Source organism: Rhinoraja longicauda, chromosome 15, assembly GCF_053455715.1.
Source record: "Rhinoraja longicauda isolate Sanriku21f chromosome 15, sRhiLon1.1, whole genome shotgun sequence".
Classification (NCBI taxonomy): Eukaryota; Metazoa; Chordata; class Chondrichthyes; order Rajiformes; family Arhynchobatidae; genus Rhinoraja; species Rhinoraja longicauda.
Window position 1 is genome coordinate 5,126,233 of NC_135967.1, and position 19,576 is coordinate 5,145,808.

The following is a 19,576-nucleotide window of genomic DNA, read 5'->3' on the forward strand; positions in this document are numbered from 1 at the left end:
CTTTACTCCCTCTACACTCACGACTGCGCCCCCACCCATCCCACCAACACCATCATCAAGTTCGCGGATGACACGACTGTGGTTGGACTCATCTCAGAAGGAGATGAGACAGCCTATAGGGATGAAATCCAAAGGCTGGCAGCATGGTGTTCAGTGAACAATCTGGTCCTGAACTCCTCCAAAACAAAGGAACTTATAATTGACTTTAGAAAAACCAGTGGAGATTACGACCCACTCTACATCAATGGGGTCTGTGTGGAAAGGGTACCAGCTTTCAGGTTCCTGGGTACGCACATCGCAGAGGATCTTACCTGGTCTACCAACACCATCACCACAGTAAAGAAGGCACAGCAGAGACTCCACTTCCTGAGGATCCTCAGGAAAACCAACCTGCAGGAGAAGCTCATGTTGTCCTTCTATCGTTGCTCCATCGAGAGTGTGCTGGCATACTGTATAACCACATGGTATGCCAGCTGCTCAGAAAAGGACAGGAAGGCCCTTCAGAGGGTCATCACGACGGCCCAGAAGATCATCGGCTGCTCACTGCCCTCCCTGGAGCACCTGTTCAGCCTACGCTGCCTCAGTAGAGCAGGCAAAATAATAAAAGATCCATCCCACCCCGGCCACCGTCTGTTTGTTCATCTGCCCTCTGGTCGACGTTTCAGGTCGATCAAATCCCGAACAAACAGACTTAAGAACAGTTTTTACCCCAGGGCCATACGAGAACTGAACACTACCTTTGCACTAGGCAACACCGTTAAAAAATCTTGTTATTAATATAATTGTATTTAATTGTATTTATGTATTTATTTGTTTTTGCATTTATTGCATATATGTTTGTACGCACCGTCAGGATTGGCTATTTTTTTAATTTCGTTGTACTCGTTGCAATGACAATAAATGAATATTATTATTATTATTATTATTATTATTATTATCACTGAAGTCTCACTTGTTCAACACCGCCTTCAATCATTGACCGCCGCTCCACCTTATTCATCCTTTTCTGTTCGTTTATTTATTTATCTTTATGTTAGATCTAATATGTAAAGCGTCTTTGGGTTTCTAGAAAAGCGTTATATAAATGTAATGCATTATTATTATTATTACTGCCACACCACCTTGGAGTACATTTGGATAATGCGCACATACTTGGCATTAATTAAAGACAAATCTTCCCATTAGTTTCCAAAGCACATGACATCTTATTCCATGGATTAAGTCATATGAAACACGCCAAAGAATGAATATTTGTCCTCAGTGCTTCAGCAGGTGCGGAGAACACGCACGACTACACAAGAGCACGCAAACACGTGCGTGCGTGAACACACACAAATGGCCTCGCTATACAAGAGTGATACATTTTAAAAAATGATTACAAACAGCATCAATTATTATTAATAATTAAAATGAGCCATTTTCCTACAACCCCATTTTAGATTATACAATATATTAAGTCTCCCCAGTTAACTTCCTTCCCTGACTTTCTGGGCCCTGTGGAATTCATTGCCACAGAGGGCTGGGACACAATCAATGGACATTTTTAAGGCAGAGATAGATTCTCGATTAGGTAGACACAAAATGCTGGAGTAACTTAGTGGGTCAGGCAGCATCTCGGGAGAGAAGGAATGGGTGACGTTTCGGGTCGAGACTCTTCTTCAGACTTCTGAAAAGTCACCCATTCCTTCTCTCCCGAGATACTGCCTGACCCGCTGAGTTACTCCAGCATTTTGTGTCTGCCTTTGATTTTAACCAGCATCTGCATTTTTTTTTCCTACCTGGATTCTTGATTAGTACGGGTGTCAGGGGTTTTGGGGAGAAGGCAGGAGAGCGGGGTTGAGAGGGGAAGATAGATCAGCCATGATTGAATGGCGGAGTAGACTTGATGGGCCGAATGAACTTATGAACCTCCCAGGAGCAGTTACAGCCCTGCAACTGGCACTCTGTCCGTTGGCATTGCCAGTACTCACCCTCGGTGATGGAACCAGCCCCACAGGTTTCTGTCAAGCCATAACCTTGACCCACTGGACAGCAAAAGCACACGTTCATGAACCTCTGTGTTTGTGAAGACAGGGGAGCGCCTCCTGACAGCATCATTCGCACGTTTCCTCCCAACAGCGCTTTCACTTTCTTAAATAACAGCCTGTTAGAAAACATAAAATAAATCATTTTTAAAATGGATCTCGAAAGATACCCAATTTCAAATACTACAGATTATTAAAAAAACAGATCTATAATATCTATAACAACAAATCTATAATATTTAACGCAGTTGCTCTAACTACTTGTGGGAGCATGTGTTGATGGTATGTACATTTGGAACAGTTGGCTGGCAATATCTCAGCATGTTCACTTGGCTTGACACCCATCTTTATAATCATTGAACACGGCCTTATCAAAAACCCTGTTGTTGTTATACTGACATCGTTCCACTCCCCATTATCTGCGCTCCCTATCTACATCAGCTGCCTGCCTGGCAACAACCCAATTTTTTAAAAAAAATGAAGTGAACAACAAAAAGCTGGAGGAATTCAGTTGGTCACGCAAGGACTATGGAGGCAAGTACACATTTCAGCTCAGGGCCCTTCATAGATTGATAAAATGAAACCTGGTTTTCAAATATATTCATGGCCCCTCACCTAGCTTGCTCTGAAACTTCTCCCAGTTGCATTACCCTCAGATTTCATTTAGTTTTAGTTTTTTTAGAGAGGCAGTGCGGAAACAGGCCCTTCGGCCCAACGACCAGCAATCCCCGCACTTTAACACTACCCTACACACACTAGGGACAATTTACAATTATACCAAGCCAATTAACCTACAAACCTGTATGTCTTTGGACTGTGGGATGAAAACGAAGATCTCGGAGAAAACCCACGCAGGTCACGGAGAGAACGTACAAACTCCGTACAGACAACACCTGGAGTCGGGATCGAACCTGTGCCTCCGGTGCTGAAAGCGTTGTAAGGCAGCAACTTTACCGCTGCGCCACCGTGCCGCCCATATTTTCTACATTTTACACAAGCCTTTTTCCCCCCATTCTACCTGTGGTGGTTGCGGCCTTTACTGCTTTGCCATTAGCCACAACTACTGCCAATTCCTTCCCAAAACTCCACATTTCTCTACAAAATGCAGTAGTGAGATTCCATGCTCCACCACAAGTCGGTCATTTCAATCAGAATCTATTTCCATTAAAGATCTATGCAAATTATAAATGACTAAATTCATGATAGCCATACAGTGGATGGTCACCGTCTTTACTTCAGGGTAGGGAGGTTTAAAACTGGAGGCCATAGGTTTAGAGCTAGAGGGGTACAATACTGTACAATTCGCTGACTGGAGACCCAAATAATATCTGCATGATTCTATCCTAACGAATATAATCCTGTGCATGGAGGCACAGAGGTAGAGGTACTGCCTTATAGCGCCAGAGACCCGGGTTCGATCCTGACTAAGGGTGCTGTCTGTATGGAGTTTGTACGTTATCCCCGTGAGTTTTCTCCGAGATCTTTGGTTTCCTCCCATACGCCAAAGAAGTACAGATTAGTCGGTTAATTGGCTTGGTATAAATGTAAATTGTTCCTGGTGTGTGCAGGGTAGTGTTAGTGTGTGGGGAACGCTGGTCGGTGTGGACTCAGTGGACCGAAGGGCCTGTTTCAACACTGTATCTCTAAGCAAAACTAAGCCAAATGCAGTCATTAGAAACAAGTGACTGCAGATGCTAATTTACAAAATAAGTGTTGAGAAGATAATCAAACTCGACTATCTGGAGGAAATAAAAGGTATAACAAAGTTTCCGTAGGTGAACTTGCTGAAGGATCATGTAATGCAAGAAAATAACTGCAGATGCTGGTACAAATCGAAAGTATTTATTCACAAAATGCTGGAGTAACTCAGCAGGTCAGGCAGCATCTCAGGAGAGAAGGAATGGGTAACGTTTCAGTGTCTGAAGAAGGGTCTCGACCCAAAACGTTACCCATTCCTTCTCTCCCGAAATGCTGCCTGCCCCATTGAGTTACTACAGCATTTTGTGTCTACCTTTAGTGTTAACCAGCATCTGCAGTTCCTTCCTACGCATGAAGGGAAATAGAACTTGGTTCTGTTAAAGCTGGGCACTGAGATTGTGTACTTTAGGCTCTGGTCAACTGCCAAACTCTCTTTACTCTCTCCATACAAATGAAAACAAATGACTTGTGCCAACAAGGTCTGGCAGAATCAAATGTGCCTGCAGGCAGGACAGGAGTAGCACATGGCTAAACTGCCCTCGCATGAATACAAGTACGAGCCTCTCATCATCAGAATGTTTGTTTTCTGGCGGTATGGACTCGCTCACTAAATAGTGCCCCTAATGCATAGAAAGATCTGCGCGGAAACAGTCCCTTCGGCCCACCGAGTCCGCACCGACCAGCGATCCCCGCACATTAACACTATCCTACACACACTAGGGACAATTTACATTCACACCATGCCAATTAACCAACAAACCTGTACTCCTTTGGAGAGTGGGAGGAAACCGGAGATCTCGGAGAAAACCCACGTGGTCACGGGGAGAACGTACAAACTCCATACAGACAAGCACCCACAGTCAGGATGAAACTTGGGTCTTTGGCGCTGCAAGGCAGCAACCGTGCTGTCCAAAAGCACTCGTCAGACTGCGGTAAGGGTTTTCAAAATGGAGAAATGACTGAAGACCATTTACATCTCACTACTACCGACCACTACACTTTTTAAAAGCTTTCAAAATAAAAGACTGTGCTTGCTTATTAGTAATAAGCCAATACAGTACAATTAACATGGAGTTACAGTACAACGAATGTCCAGTTGAGATTTCAGTGACATGATTCGTGCAATTAGCCGGTTTTCTTACAGGTTGCAAAGTGGTGCATCGTAACCCCTTTGGATCTGTTCCAACTTGTAATCATAACCTAGTTTGAACAAGGTTCTCTGCAAATAGTTCATTTCCTGCACCTTGCTCATGAGATTCTTATAAATTCGGTCCATGATTTCCTGCAAAGACAAAAGCAGCCACCTTACCACAGTGAAACATTCCAAAAAATACTACATCGTGTTTCCCCTCTCCACCACCCATGGTCGGCAACTACAATGGCAGATTAATTTTCCTGGAGCAAAGCTTCAGCGTGGAAATGATTGCAGAACAATGATGCTATTAAGAATAGGCTCTTTAGATTATGATTTTGGCAGCCCAACGGTAATTTGGAGTCTACTTAAAATGAAAGTTCCGAAAGAACCGACATGGAGAAAGACACAAAAAGCTGGAGTAACTCAGCGGGGTCAGACAGCATCTCTGGAGAAAAGGGATAGGTGACGTTTTGTGTCGAGACCCTTCTTCATACTGAGAGTCAGGGGAAAGGGAAACGAGAGATACTGATGGTGGTATAAAGAGATATAGAACAAATGAATTAAAAATAAGCAAAAAATAACGATGAAAAATGAAACGGGCCATTTATTAGCTGAGGGCTATGTGAAAACGAGTTACAAAGAGACTCAATAAGACGGCTTTGATGCTCATTGTCATGTCCTCTCATTGTCTATAACTTGTTTTCACCTAGCCCTCAGCTAACAATGGGGTGTTTCCTTTGCCATCGTTACTTTTTTTGCATATTTTTCATTCATTTGTTCTATATCTCTCTACATCATCGTCTATATCTCCCGTTACCATTTCCGCTGACTCTCAGTCTGAAGAAGGGTCTCGACCTGAAATGTTACCTATTCCTTTTCTCCAGAGATGCTGCCTGCAGCCCCCTCGACTCCATTCAAGGACCCAAACAGTCTTTCCAGGTGAGACAGAGGTTCACCTGCACCTCCTCCAACCTCATCTATTGTATCCGCTGTTCCAGGTGTCAACCTCTCTACATCGGCGAGACCAAGCGCAGGCTCGGCGATCGTTTCGCTCAACACCTCCGCTCAAGTCCATCTTAACCTACCTGATCTCCCGGTGGCTCAGCACTTCAACTCCCCCTCCCATTCCCAATCTGACCTTTCTGTACTGGGCCTCCTCCATTGTCAGAGTGAGGCCCAGCACAAATTGGAGGAACAGCACCTCATATTTCGCTTGGACAGTTTGCACCCCAGCGGTATGAACATTGACTTCTCCAACTTCAGATAGTCCCTGCTTTCCCTCTCTATCCCCTCCCCTTTCCCAGTTCTCCCACGTCTTCCTGTCTCTGACTACATTCTTTGTCCCGCCCCCTCCCCTGACATCAGTCTGAAGAAGGGTCTCTGCTGCCTGACCCGCTGAGTTACTCCAGCTTTGTGTCTACCAGCATCTCCAGTTCCCAGGCATGTGAGTGAGGTAAAAAAAGGAGGGAAAGAGCCGAGTGCTTGTGCGAGGCGTAGTACGGGGGCCAAAAAATTGGAACGTTTTTGAAAATTTACACACAAAATTACCCGTTTCAAGCCTCTTTTAGTGCATTTCAAAGTAAAAACAGACATTACAAAATAATGTGAATATGTCACTGTACACTAATAACATTTTAAAGTAAATTCGCACATTAATTGATAATGAGCCCAAAAAGGTGGTAATTGGCTTTTCTGCTGTGTTTTATATTTTAACCCTGTCTTAATTAATTTAGTTAAATAATCTTGCACTTAAATTTAATATTTACTCACTACAGTTCCACCACTGATTTTCTGGCACTCTTGGTTCCAGAGCTTTGCTGGTTTATCCTGCAGGCCAAGGAAGTCGGCTATGGGGATAGATGTGCTGGCTCCAGCTGGGCTGGAGTTCCAGAGCCCCGGCCGCAGGTTGCAAATTCAACCCACCGATCGGCCGAGGAAGTCCCGATGAGGTCGGGATTGGCTGCCTTGCCCAGGCAAGGTGCCACATTTCCGGGGATACTTCCAGGGTGCGCGGGGGGTGGGAATTTCTCGCGGAACCCCTAGCGACCTCTAGCGGAACACTAGTGATCATTACAAGTCTATACATCGTTTATTTTTTTTCTTTGTTTTTTTCGATCCGATTTCTCCGTTTATTTGGCAAAGTGAAAAACGCAGAAACCATGCAAAAAGCGCGGAAAATGGATTTAAAAAACCCGGAAATCCGTGGAAACCACATGCCTGAGTTCCTTCCCACACATACTCCAACATAGATCTACATATGCCTCTCCAGTGGAGTTTCGGCTATTTTGTTGTGCATAAAAATCCAGTGCATCTTACTACACATCACACTCCAGCCTAAAAACAAATGCATATTGACATTCAGAGTCTATACTCACCGGGACCGCTGCCATCAGTGTTGGCTTCAGGACAGAACAATCCCCTTTACTGCCCCTCTTGATTTTAGTTGACTGTGAAACAATAGACAGAAAATAATCAGTAATGGTGTCACTTTTCCCTACATTACATGCAGCTAATGTGTGGCTTATAGACTGTACTGCACAAGCTCAAAAGTAGAGCAACAGAATTGGGAATGCAACTGCTCAGTGAAATGTAATCTCCTATTATAAAAACAAGCTATTTCCACTTGGCAACAGTTCATTCTGTTTATAATGTGCAAAGTAGTTTATTCCATTCTAATTCAAGTAGAAATAACTATAGTGATTGGAGATGCAAGGATCTGCAGATGCTGGTGTGCAAGAAACGGCAAAGTGCTGGAGTAACTCAGTCAGTCAGGCAGTGTAAGAAAATAACTGCAGAAGCTGGTACAAATCGAAGGTATTATTTATTCACAAAATGTTGGAGTAACTCAGTCAGGCAGCATCGCTGGAGAACATGAATAGGTGATGTTTCGGGTTGGGACCTTTCTTCAAACTGATTGTGGTGAGGGGAGAAGAAAGGTGGAGGAGAGGTGGTGCAGGAGAAAGCCTGACAAGTGATGGGTGGATACAGGTGAGGGGGCTTTTTGATAGGCAAATGGTTGGACAAAGGCCAGAGATGAAAAGATAAAATATGTAAGACAAGGATAGAAGAGTTCTGAATTGTGAAGCCAGAAGAAGGTTTACGGTGGAAGGGCAAAGGAGATTGTGATCAACTTCAGGAGGTGAAGCAGTGCACACATGATGGCGCCGAAGTAGAGACGGTCCAAAGCTTCAAGTTCTTAAGAGTAAATATCACCAGCAATTTTTTGTGGATCAGCCACAGCGAAGCAATGGCCAAAAATGCACACCAACACCTCCACTTCCTCAGCAGGCTTACGTCTGCCATGTGCCCAACAACCCTCACCAACATCTATGGATGCGCCGTGGAAAACCTATTATCGGCATACATCACAGCATGGGTTGGGAATAGCTCCATCCAAGACCACACAAAATCACAGAGAGGTGTGGACTTAGCCCAGCCAATCACGTAATGGAGGCTACATGCAACCCTCCCCACCTTCTCCTTATACCTATATTCATTCCCTTGGCTTCACAATTCGACACACCTTCTATCCTCATCCCACACTTTGTCTTTGTATCTCTGGCTTTTGTGCAATCATCTGCCTTTTAAAAACCCACCTCACCTGTAACCACCCATCAGCTGGCCAGGCTTTGTCCTGCTGCCACCTCAGTCCCCCCCCCCCCCCCCCCCCCAACCAGTCTATACACTGTACAGTGTGGAAGGCTTGATTGTAATCATGTACCGTGTTTCCGCTGACTGGTTAGCACGCAACTAAAGCTTTTCACTGTACCTTGCTACACGTGACAATACACAGAAACAGAAATGTCACCTATTCATGTCCTCCAGAGATGCTGCCCGACACACAGTTACTCCAGCACTTTGTTTTTTAGGTAAAGCAGTTTTACAATTAAACTCCTGCCACAGAACAATTTTATTAAGTCTTGCAGAAAACTTCCATCTCCTGTAAAGGTTGCAAAGCCTTTCAGAAAGTCCAAACATTGCTCACCTGATCAGACAGCGTCTGCGGGGATGAATAACCAATTCGACAGCCATAAGCAACACAAGAGATTTCTGCAGTAAGCTCCAACACATGAGCCAGTGGCAGATATCCAATATACGTATCTTTGGGTCTAGAAACAGACACATTGTGGCATGTATAAAAACTGCAAAAGACTGGTACTGAAACACACAAATTATTCAGGCCAAAAAGATTAAACTGGATGTCTACAATGCAAAAATGAGGCAACAGCTCATGAAATTTACCCAAACTCAGGAAACAAAGCTACATAAGACATTTTCTCTCTTGTAAAAGCATTCCTAAAACTTAATTAAATCTGGGACGTTTCTAGATACTCTGAATGAAAATACAAATGCTGTGGGCATTCTCAAAGCAGCCGTGGACAACTGTAAAAGACAAGTCCATAACCAAACAAAATAGAGGGATTGCTGTTATGAATGGTGTGAATAATCTCTTCCAGAATTCCATATGCAAAAGCCCTTTCACCATATGCTGAAGCACTTTCACCCAGTGCACTCACCCTCTCATCATTCAACCTGCCTAGAACATAGCACAGGATTGGATCAGCCTTTTGACACACAATGTCTGTCTTGAACATGATGCCAAGATAAACTAATCTCATCTGCCTGCACATGACCCATATCTTTCCATTTTCTGCAAAATCTAGATGCCCACGTAGAAGACTCTTAAACGTCACTTCCCGGGCCTCTCAAACCGTCACATAATTCCCCTTTAGTTCTGTGAAGGAAAGAACTGCAGATGCTGGTTTAAACCTTCAGATGCTGGTTCTTCAGACTGAAGAAGGGTCTCGACCCGAAACGTCACCTATCAGTTTTCTCCAGAGATGCTGTCTGACCCGCTGAGTTACTCCAGCTTTTTGTGCCTATATTCCCTTTAGTTCTCACTTGACCTCCACCCTCTACTTTGAATTCACCTCAAAAGTTGCTTTTATCAATAGCATTTCAGAGTTACTTTAAAAGGCTCTCAACTATAAACTTTAATCTTGCTTCTCTTCACAGATGCTGCCCATTTATGCACTGAACGCATTTACAACCCCAGAACGTGCCAAGTAATTTACAAATAAAATTCCTGACAACCGAGCCTTGGCCCATATTAGTTCCCGTAACTTTGACAAATGACAGCTTGCCCACTGAGACCAATAGATCTTGGGTCAACTTGCAATTTGGTCGGTGGGAATTAAGTAAAACAATGCTGCAGGAAAATAATTGCTTACCCCAGCTCGGGTATTCTCTGACATTGGCCCGTCATTCCCGCTATTAAGTTACTGTGAACCATCATCACTCCCTTTGGTCGGCCTGTTGAACCACTCGTGTACATGACCACTGCCAGGTCAGATGGGGCAGGCTGGGAAGAAGCTTTATCCGCTGTGCAGGAGACATTGTTAATCAGTGTTACCCAACTTATTAATACACAACATCACCAGTCAGAGTTCTCATTTCTAAGTGTGCATTCAACCAGTCAGTTTGCAAGGTGCAATTATGAATAGCGCACTTAAAAAAAAGACTTTCTAATCAAATATGAGAAGGCGAGAAACATTTCTAGAAGAATTGCAATTAAATAGGCAGTTAACCACAAGAGACATCATCTTTTAAAATCTCAGATTATTCAATTTAACCAAATCTAGATTCACGGAAGCTCGTTCCACAATCCGAACACTAACTCACAAGTATTTTTCCGAATTCCTGCTGGATATACTCAAGAGAGAGTTGGATTTAGCTCTTAGGACTAACAGAATCAAGGGATATGGGGAGAAAGCAGGAACGGGATACTGATTGTGGATGATCAGCCATGATCATATTGAATGGCGGTGCTGGCTCGAAGGGCCGAATGGCCTACTCCTGCACCTATTTTCTATGTTTCTATTTCTTGCTGATTCTCATATAAATAATATTTACGCTGAAATAACACATGTGGCATTAAAACGTGCTCTTGGTCATGACCAGGATTGTGAGTTCTGTTGTAGAGGACGGCAGAGCAGTAGATGGTTACAGCTCTGTGGTCTTACTGCCAGTGCCCTGCAGACAGGTGGTGCAGCACGCAGCCTGAAGATCAACAGTGACCACTTTCTCTATTTGACTGAACATCTCACCAGTTGCAAAAGACTTGTTTGAGGATAAAATTGTAGGAAGATATGCAATGCTGAACTGTGCATTTTATGCATGTTTCATTAGGAAAGCAGATTGAACACAAAACTCCTAATCCTAAATGCAACAATTTTCAATGTAACGGTCCTTAAAAATGTGCCTAATTTCCACAAGTATTAGAGAGTTGCAATGTTAACTTGCTCCAAAGCAGACAGAATGGGGCTCAACAGACATGCAGATAATAAAGCTGAAGTCTCGTGCTTCTAGAGGATGGGACATGGTTTCAAGGAGCTGGTCATTTTAAACAGAAGTACAGGGCTTTCTCCATCGCTGCTCCCACACTCTGGAACTCACTACCCCAAACCGTCAGAGACTCCTCCTCACTCACCACATTCAAAACATCACTGAAGTCTCACCTGTTCAGCACTGCCTTCAATCACTGACCGTTACCTCACCTTCTTTTTCCTTTTCTCTTCATTTACTTATTTATCTATTTATTTTCTTTTATGTTTTAGTAAACCTTGTAAAGCGTCTTTGAGTGTTTAGAAAAGCGCTATATAAATGTAATGCATTATTATTATTATGAAACTTTCTTCTCATCGAGGGTGGTAAATCTCAAGTTGAAACATAGAAAATAGGAGCAGGAGGAAGCCATTCGGCCCTTCAAGCCAGCACCGCCATTCAATATGATCATGGCTGATCATCCAAAATCAGTACCCCATTCCTGCCTTCTCCCCATATCCCTTGATTCCCTTAGCCCTAAGAGCTAGATCTAACTCTCTCTTGAAAACATCCAGTGAATTGGCCTCCGCTGCCTTCTGTGGCAGAGAATTCCACAGATTCACAACTCTCTGGATGAAAAAGTTTTTCCTCATCTCAGTCCTAAATGGCCTACCTCTTATTCTTAAACTGTGACCCCTGGTTCTGGACTCCCTCAACATCGGGAACATTTTTCCTACCCTATCCAATCATAGAAACATAGATAGAAACATAGAAAATAGGTGCAGAAGGAGGCCATTTGGCCCTTCAAGCCAGCACCGCCATTCATTGTGATCATGGCTGATCGTCCCCAATCAATAACCTTCTCCCCATATCCCTTGATTCCACTAACCCCTAGAGCTCTATCTAACTCTCTCTTAAATCCATCCAGTGATTTAACTTCCACTGCCCTCTGTGGCAGAGAATCCTCTGAGAATTTTATGTTTCTATAAGGTTCCCTCTCATCCTTCTAAATTCCAGCAAATACAAGCCCAGTCGACCCATTATTTCATCATACGTCAGTCCTGCCATCCCGGAAATTAACCTGGTGAACCTACGCTGCACTCCCTCAATAGCAATAATGTCCTTCCTCAAATTAGGAGACCAAAATTGTACACACTTCAAGTGCGGTCTCATCAGGGCCCTGTGCAACTGCAGTAGGACCTCCTTGCTCCTAAACTCAAATTATCTCGCAATGAAGGCCTTGCAGCTTGTCTTTCTTCACTGCCTGCTGTAGCTGCATGCTTGCCTTCAGTGACTGATGTACAAGCACACCCAAGTCTCGTTGCACCTCCACTTCTCCTAATCTGACACCATTCAGATAATAATCTGCCTTCCTGTTCTTGCCACCAAAGTGGATAACCTCACATTTATCCACATTATACCACATCTGCCATGCATTGGCCCACTCATCCAACCTATCCAAGTCACCCTGCAGCCTCATAGCATCCTCCTCGCAGCTCACACTGCCACCCAGCTTTGTGTCATCCTAGGCGGCTGGATCGTCAGATGTTTTTAAAATGGAGATAAATATTTTCATAAGATTGGGTGCTGTGGTGATTTGACACAGTGAAAGAGTGGAGGTCTGGGGTGGATCATATTGAATGGTCAGAGGGTCCAGGTGATCTATTCCTACTACTTTCTCTTATTCCATCAACCTGGGTTCAATCGTGACCTCTGGTGCATTCTCCATGGAGTTTGCATGTTCTTCCTATGAAGGTGTGGGTTTGCCTTGGTTACTACATCTGGAAGGGATGTGTGTGGTCAATTGGCCATTGTAAATTGCCCCGTGTGAGTAAATCAGTGGTAGCAAGCAGGAAGAGTTTATGACAATCTGGCACAAATGAAAATATGACCAGTGTAAAATGGATGGTTGCTGGTCGTATGGACTCAAGCGGGCCAAAGGACTTGTTTCTTTGACCCTCTCCTGAAGTGGCTATCCACTCTCTAAAGTAGATGAGAAGCAGCAATAGTCACTTCTAAACATAACTTTCGGCAACAAGTGGCAAGAAAGTAATTTTGCACGTACTCGTCTCTGACTTGACTCCCAGCTTTTCCACAGCAGCCATATTGTGAATCTGAAGAGCCTCTGGGTATCCTGAAGTATTGATGGTCTTCTTGTCCACATAAATTATGTGCTTTAGATTGCGAATTTTTGGTAGCACATTCTGTCAAAAGAAAAGTTTTAAAAATGCACGTAAAGGGATTGAAAATACATCAAACATTACACAAATGTTAAAGTCAGTTTTTTAGGCTAATTTCATAGCACTCGAGATCACGGATGTTTACAGCCTCAAAAGTCATTTGACCCATTGTGTCCATGCTAATCCTTTACTTGAGCAATCCAAAACTAATTTAATTGCCACGTTCTCTCAACTCAGCCTTGCAGCTTGCTTCACTTCAAACACGGATCCAACATTTCCCACAATGGCTGTCTTATCTATTGCAATGTGCGTGTTAATATACCATGCTGTGCGCTAAATCTCCCCTTCACCCATCTCCTCACAAGGGAATTGAAACTTGCAGCAGTTTTCCCCAGAAAAGCCCATTTCCATCAAAGATGTTTATATATTTTAAATCCCTCTGGTAAATTGCACACCTTCTCAGTAAATCATCTTTATCATTATTCATAATTGTAATTTCTATCCAATGTTGCTACGTTACTCTTGTGATTTATGTCATCGTAGATGGAAAGTGGAATAATGTAGCACTAATGTGAATGGGTGATAGTCATGGTGGGCCGAAGAGCCAGTTTCCATGCTGTATCTACACTAAAAACTTTATTTCCATCATCATCATCAAGGAGAGCATCAATTCCTCTGTCATCAAATCCAATTGCTTCAGCTCCTTCTCTACACTTCCACTTCCAGCCCCAGTTGCAAAAACTTGTACTAAATAATTCTGTAACAATTTCACCGACACGTTCCTAATTTAATCCCCCTGCTCATGCACACAAGTGTACCTTTTTTGTTTCACTTTTTGCATGACAATATTTTTTCCTCGTTTCTTTTTGGTCCAAATAATATCAGCACTGTGACATTGTGCATCAAGAAATGTTGGTAAAGTACAGAAAAGCACAACAACACACTTATTTTGTTTTATGAACATCGACTTCTCCAACTTTAGATAGTTCCTCTGTCCCTCTCTTCCCCTCCTCCTTCCCAGATCTCCCTCTATCTTCCTGTCTCCACCTATATCCTTCCTTTGTACCGCCCCCCCTGACATCAGTCTGAAGAAGGGTCTCGACCCGAAACGTCACCCATTCCTTCTCTCCTGAGATGCTGCCTGACCTGCTGAGTTACTCCAGCATTTTGTGAATAAATACTATCAGAACCTCATGTCACTTAACAGAAAAATGGGAATAATTTTAACCACTTAATTTCAAATGCATCCTTAAAATCAGAACTGAATTGCACGCTGAATGATCAAATCATGCAGTATTTTATTCACTTTAAAATGATTAATGTTTAATGATTGATGCTTTCCTGTGATGATGTTATTATTTTTTTTGTACATGCTTCGGCATAATCTTTGGGGCGGCACAGTGTCGCAGCGGTATAGTCGCCGCCTTACAGTGCCAGAGACCCGGGATCAATCCTGACTACGAGTGCTTGTCTGTAGTTTGTACGTTCTCCCCGTGACCTCATGGGTTTTCTCAGAGATCTTCGGTTTCCTCCCACACTCCAAAGACATATAGGTTTGTATTGGCTTGATATAAATTGTCCCTAGTGTGTGTCGGATAGCGTTTACGTGCGGGGATCACTGGTTTGCGTGGATTCGGTGGGCCAAAGGGCCCATTTCTGCATTGCACCTCTAAATTAAACATTAGAGAAAAATTCCACCTCAAACAGATAAACTTTTTTTTTTAAAGGCCATATTGAAAGTTAAATAGTGTTGCATAATTGTGTGATAAATTTCTAATCACGTTATTTTGCAATTCATAAAGGGCAATGGGATTGAAACCTTGAAGCCCACCTTCAGCTTGGTGTCCAGGAGTTCCATGCTGGTGACGAGATGGGTCACTTCAGATTCATTCAGTCCATAAACTACAGCATCTTCTCCAAGGGTGGCATAAATCGTCACAACTAAATGGAAGCAAAAATGAGAACAGGAACCAATTTCAGCATTCATGTTTCACAAAGAACAAAAGCAAACTAAGTTTTGATGGCAGATTCTTGATTGCTAAAATCAAGTATGACGGGTTGGTTGGTACATCAGTGCAGGAGAACGTGTGACATTGTTCAAAGCAGGCACTTCTTATGAACTTGACAAGTGTTTTTTTTTGAGGAGGTGACAAAGGTGAATGGTGAGAACAGGGCAGTGGATGTTGTCTATGTGGATTTCCGTAAAGCATTTGATAAAAGTCCCTCAAGGTAGGCTATTCCAGAAGATTAAGATTCATAGGACGCATTGGTCGTTTGGATTCAGAACTGATTGCTCAATAGACAGAGGGTTTTGGGGGAAGTGTGTTATTCTGGAGGTCTGTGACCACTGGAGTTCCCCGTATCACTGCATTGGGACCGCTGTTGTTTGTGATATATAGTCAGAGTCACACAGCACGGAAACAGGCCCTTCAGACCAACTTGCCAACCAAGATGCCCCATCTACACTAGTCCGACGTACCCACATTTGGCCCATGTCCCTCCAAACCTTTCCTATCCGCGTACCTGTCCAAAGGTTCTTTTAAGTATTATAGCACCTGCCTCAACTTTCTGCTCCTGCAGCTCATTCAAGATATCCACCACCCTCTGAGTGCTAAAAATATAAATGACTTGGATGTAAATGTGGATGGCTCAGTTAGTAAGCTTGCAGAGGACATCAAAATCAGTAGAGTTGCAGATAGTGAAGAAGACTGTCAAAGTATGCAGCAGGATACAGATCAGATACAGAAGCGGGCAAAGAAATGACAGATGGACTTTAATTCAAGGAATGTGAGGTGTTGCACTTTAGGATATTGAATGTTGCTCTGTAGGAGATTGAATGCAAGGGGAAGCATACAGTTAATGGCAAGACCTGTAACAGAATTCATCTACAAAAAGATCTTGGGGTCCAGGTCCATAGCTTCCTGAAAGTGGCAACATAAGTAGATAAGAGTGGCAAAGGCAGCATACGATAAGTTTTATGTTTACAGAGAGTGGCGAGTGCCTAGAAGGCATTGCCAGGACTGTGGTGGAGGCAGATATAACAGTGGCATTTAAGAGGCTTTTAGTTTGACACGTGGATGTGGATCACATGCAGGCAGAGGAGATTAGTTTAACTTGGCATCATGTTAGACAGACTCTGTGGGCTGAAGGGACTATCCCTTCCAACACTCAATTGTAATTGACCTTGAATGTCCTAAGCTGCTTCTGCTTGAGATGCTGCCTGACCTGCTAAATATGGCCAACATTACCTGCTCTTTTAATTTTTTTGTTATTTTGTTTAGACAATTTAATCAGACTGCTGCCACCCTTCCAAGGTTCCCTACTGCACCATCGGGTGACGACACATTAATGTCAATGCCAGCGCAAGGTCACATTGTAGTAGGTGCCATCTTTCAGGTGCCTGTTCGAATACAGACATAAAGCACCCGCTTGTAAAAGCAGAAGGCAATTTCTCTTTTGACTAACACTAATCCTCCAATCGAAAGGGACGAACGGATTTTCATCTGGAACGTTGGAGGTTGAGGGAAGACTCGGTAGAAGTACATAAAATTATGAGGCATAGATACCTCATAAGTTAGAACAGTTAGAACCGACTTCCCAGGCTGGAAATGTCCAGCACTAGAGGGCATAGCCATAAGGTGAGGGATTGCCAGGGCTGGAGGCATATATGATAGTGGCATTTAAGAGGCTTTTAGATAGGCAGATGGAAGTGCAGGGAATAGAGGATATGGACCATGTGCAGGCAGATCAGATCGGTTTAACATGGCATAATGTTTGGCACAAACATTGTGGGCCAGAGGGCCCGTTCCTGTCCTGCACTGTTCTATATTCAAAGTCTTAGATAAATGTTTAGATGAAGTAAAACCAGGACAAAGCCATAACACCCTGAATTAGTCGAGAGATACAGCATGGAAACAGGCCCTTCAGCCCACCGAGTCCATGCCAACCATGGAGTACCCATTCACACTCGTTCTACATTATCCCACTTGCCCTACACATTTGGGACAATTTACACACCCGCAAGTATTTGAGATGTGGGAGGAAACCGGAGCACCCGGAGGAAACCCACGTGGTCATGGGGAGAATGTGCAAACTCCACTGACAGCTCCCAAGCTCAGAATCCAACCAGGCCTTCGGGTGCTGTTGGGTAGTGGCTCCAGCAGCTGCACCATTGTGCCAATTCTAGTGAAGAAACGTGAAAAACTGTGCAGAAAATCTTTTTAAATCAATCTGAACTACACCGACCAGTTGTTGACCAGCGGCGAAAAACATTCCAGAAGAAGGAAACCTTCAGAGATGGTTTGATGTTTAATTTATAGATCACACTTCCTCCAAGATAGATGACCTAGGACTGAAATATTTAACACTCCTAAACTGTGACTGGTACTGCAGCATTTGCAACTTAATCCCACAGGGCTTAATGGGACATATTGGAAGATTATTCAATATCAGTGAACTCAAGTTTCTCCTCATTTATCATCCATGTATCTGCAATGATTTGAGAAAATATAGGGTGTGAGGACGACTGAAAAGGTTATTACTGGGAAGGGCCTTAAATTAGTTCTAGGATTTAAGGCGGCACAGTGGCGCAGCTGCCTTACAGCGCTTACAGTGCCAGAGACCCGGGTTCCATCACGACTACGGGTGCTGTCTGTACGGAGTTTGTACATTCTCCCCGTGACCGCGTGGGTTTTCTCCGAGACCTTCGGTTTCCTCCCATACTTCAAAGACGTACAGGTTTGTACGTTAATTGGCCTAGTATAAATGTAAATTGTCCCGAGGGTGTGTCGGCTAGTGTTAATGTGCGGGAATCACTGGTCATTAGGCCCAGTGCAAATTGGACCGGTTGTTCAACACTTTAGATAACGCCCCCCTCCCATCCCCACACTGACCTTTCTGTCCTGTGCCTCCTCCAATGTCAGAGTGAGACCCAGAGCAAATTGGAGGAACAGCACCTCATATTTCGCTTGGGTAGCTTACACCTCAGCGGTATGAACATTGACTTCTCTAACTTCAAGTAGCCCTTGCTTTCCTTCTCTCTCCATCCCCTCCCCAGTTCTCCTACCAGCCTTACTGTCTCAGACTCCATTTTACCTCTGTACCGCCCACTCCCCTGACATTGGTCTGATGAAGGGTCTCGACCCGAAACGTCACCCATTCCTTCTCTTCAGAGATGCTGCCTGTCCCGCAGAGTTACTCCAGCATTTTGTGTCTTTCTTCGATCACTGGTCATTGCGGACTCAGTGGGCCAAAGGGCCTGTTTCTGCGCTGCATCCCTAAGCTTAAAAACTGAACTAATCTGTCCCTAAATGACACCATTACAGAGATGTTAAAAGTTGTGCCCCTTGGAAAAAGAGCAGAGATGTGAGTCATTGCCACACGTCCTATTCACATATGACCCACTTGGCAAATAAACGTGCAAGGCTTGAATCTCCCAGTCTATTCAGCTGTGGGACATGCCAGCAAACAATGTGCTCCTTTCTATCTTGTCAGGAAATGGAAGCGGCACTGATTGGCTTGCATGGTGAATGTTGGTGCTGTCAAATGCACATCCATTAGAAATTAGAAAGAGTTGAGGAAAAACAGTCAGTGGAAAATGTCTCAGAATTAAATCTGTTCTTAACAAAATTGCTGGTGGGCTGTAATATCTTAGTGGCAGAACGGGCAACGTATTTTGTTTCAACATTAAAACAACGGGAATGGGTTACTGAATTCCAAGTGCGGGAAGCTAACAGAATTGCAGCACACTGAAATCTAACGTCATGGAAAGACAGAGAAACTATGATCTTCACAGTTTACTCAGCAATTCCCCTGTGCTTTGTTTCTCTTTAAAGGTTATGGCTCAACAAATATTTAACTTAACACTCAGTGGAACGAAATGAGTATATTTTGTGGTCATCTGATTTCCGCCGGGAGAAATGCTGTGTATGATTGGGACGGCTATATTATAACAGCAGCAACATATCAAATTGCAGATTAGCTGCAAATAAACTACCATCAAGGCGTCCGAAAGGCTGTAAATACGTGCAAATCCCTTCAAGCTTGTAGACAACATTCAAAGCTCCTTCCAAAACTTCACCATTAACCCTTCCTCCTCCAAGGAATTTTGCGTGGATTGATGGTTCTCCTCTTTGAGTGGCAAAGAGTCATGTAAATGTTTGACTCATTCGGCCCTTCCCAAATAGGCATGAAATTACCTCCAATCCCAGCCCTGA

At 43.6% G+C, this 19,576-nt stretch overlaps 1 protein-coding gene across 2 annotated transcripts in view; it reads right to left on the reverse strand.

The window, feature by feature from the left end:
• Positions 1-19,576, reverse strand: part of acsl4a (acyl-CoA synthetase long chain family member 4a) — an 86,954-nt gene that overhangs the window by 25,404 nt on the left and 41,974 nt on the right. For both annotated transcript variants that reach the window (XM_078412135.1, XM_078412136.1), the window contains exons 5-11: positions 15,193-15,302; positions 13,247-13,385; positions 10,089-10,239; positions 8,843-8,966; positions 7,233-7,304; positions 4,865-5,004; positions 1,971-2,143 (exon numbers count right to left, since the gene is read on the reverse strand). In XM_078412135.1, the coding sequence (XP_078268261.1) occupies positions 1,971-2,143; positions 4,865-5,004; positions 7,233-7,304; positions 8,843-8,966; positions 10,089-10,239; positions 13,247-13,385; positions 15,193-15,302 (909 nt within the window). The remainder of the gene's footprint in view (positions 1-1,970; positions 2,144-4,864; positions 5,005-7,232; positions 7,305-8,842; positions 8,967-10,088; positions 10,240-13,246; positions 13,386-15,192; positions 15,303-19,576) is intronic.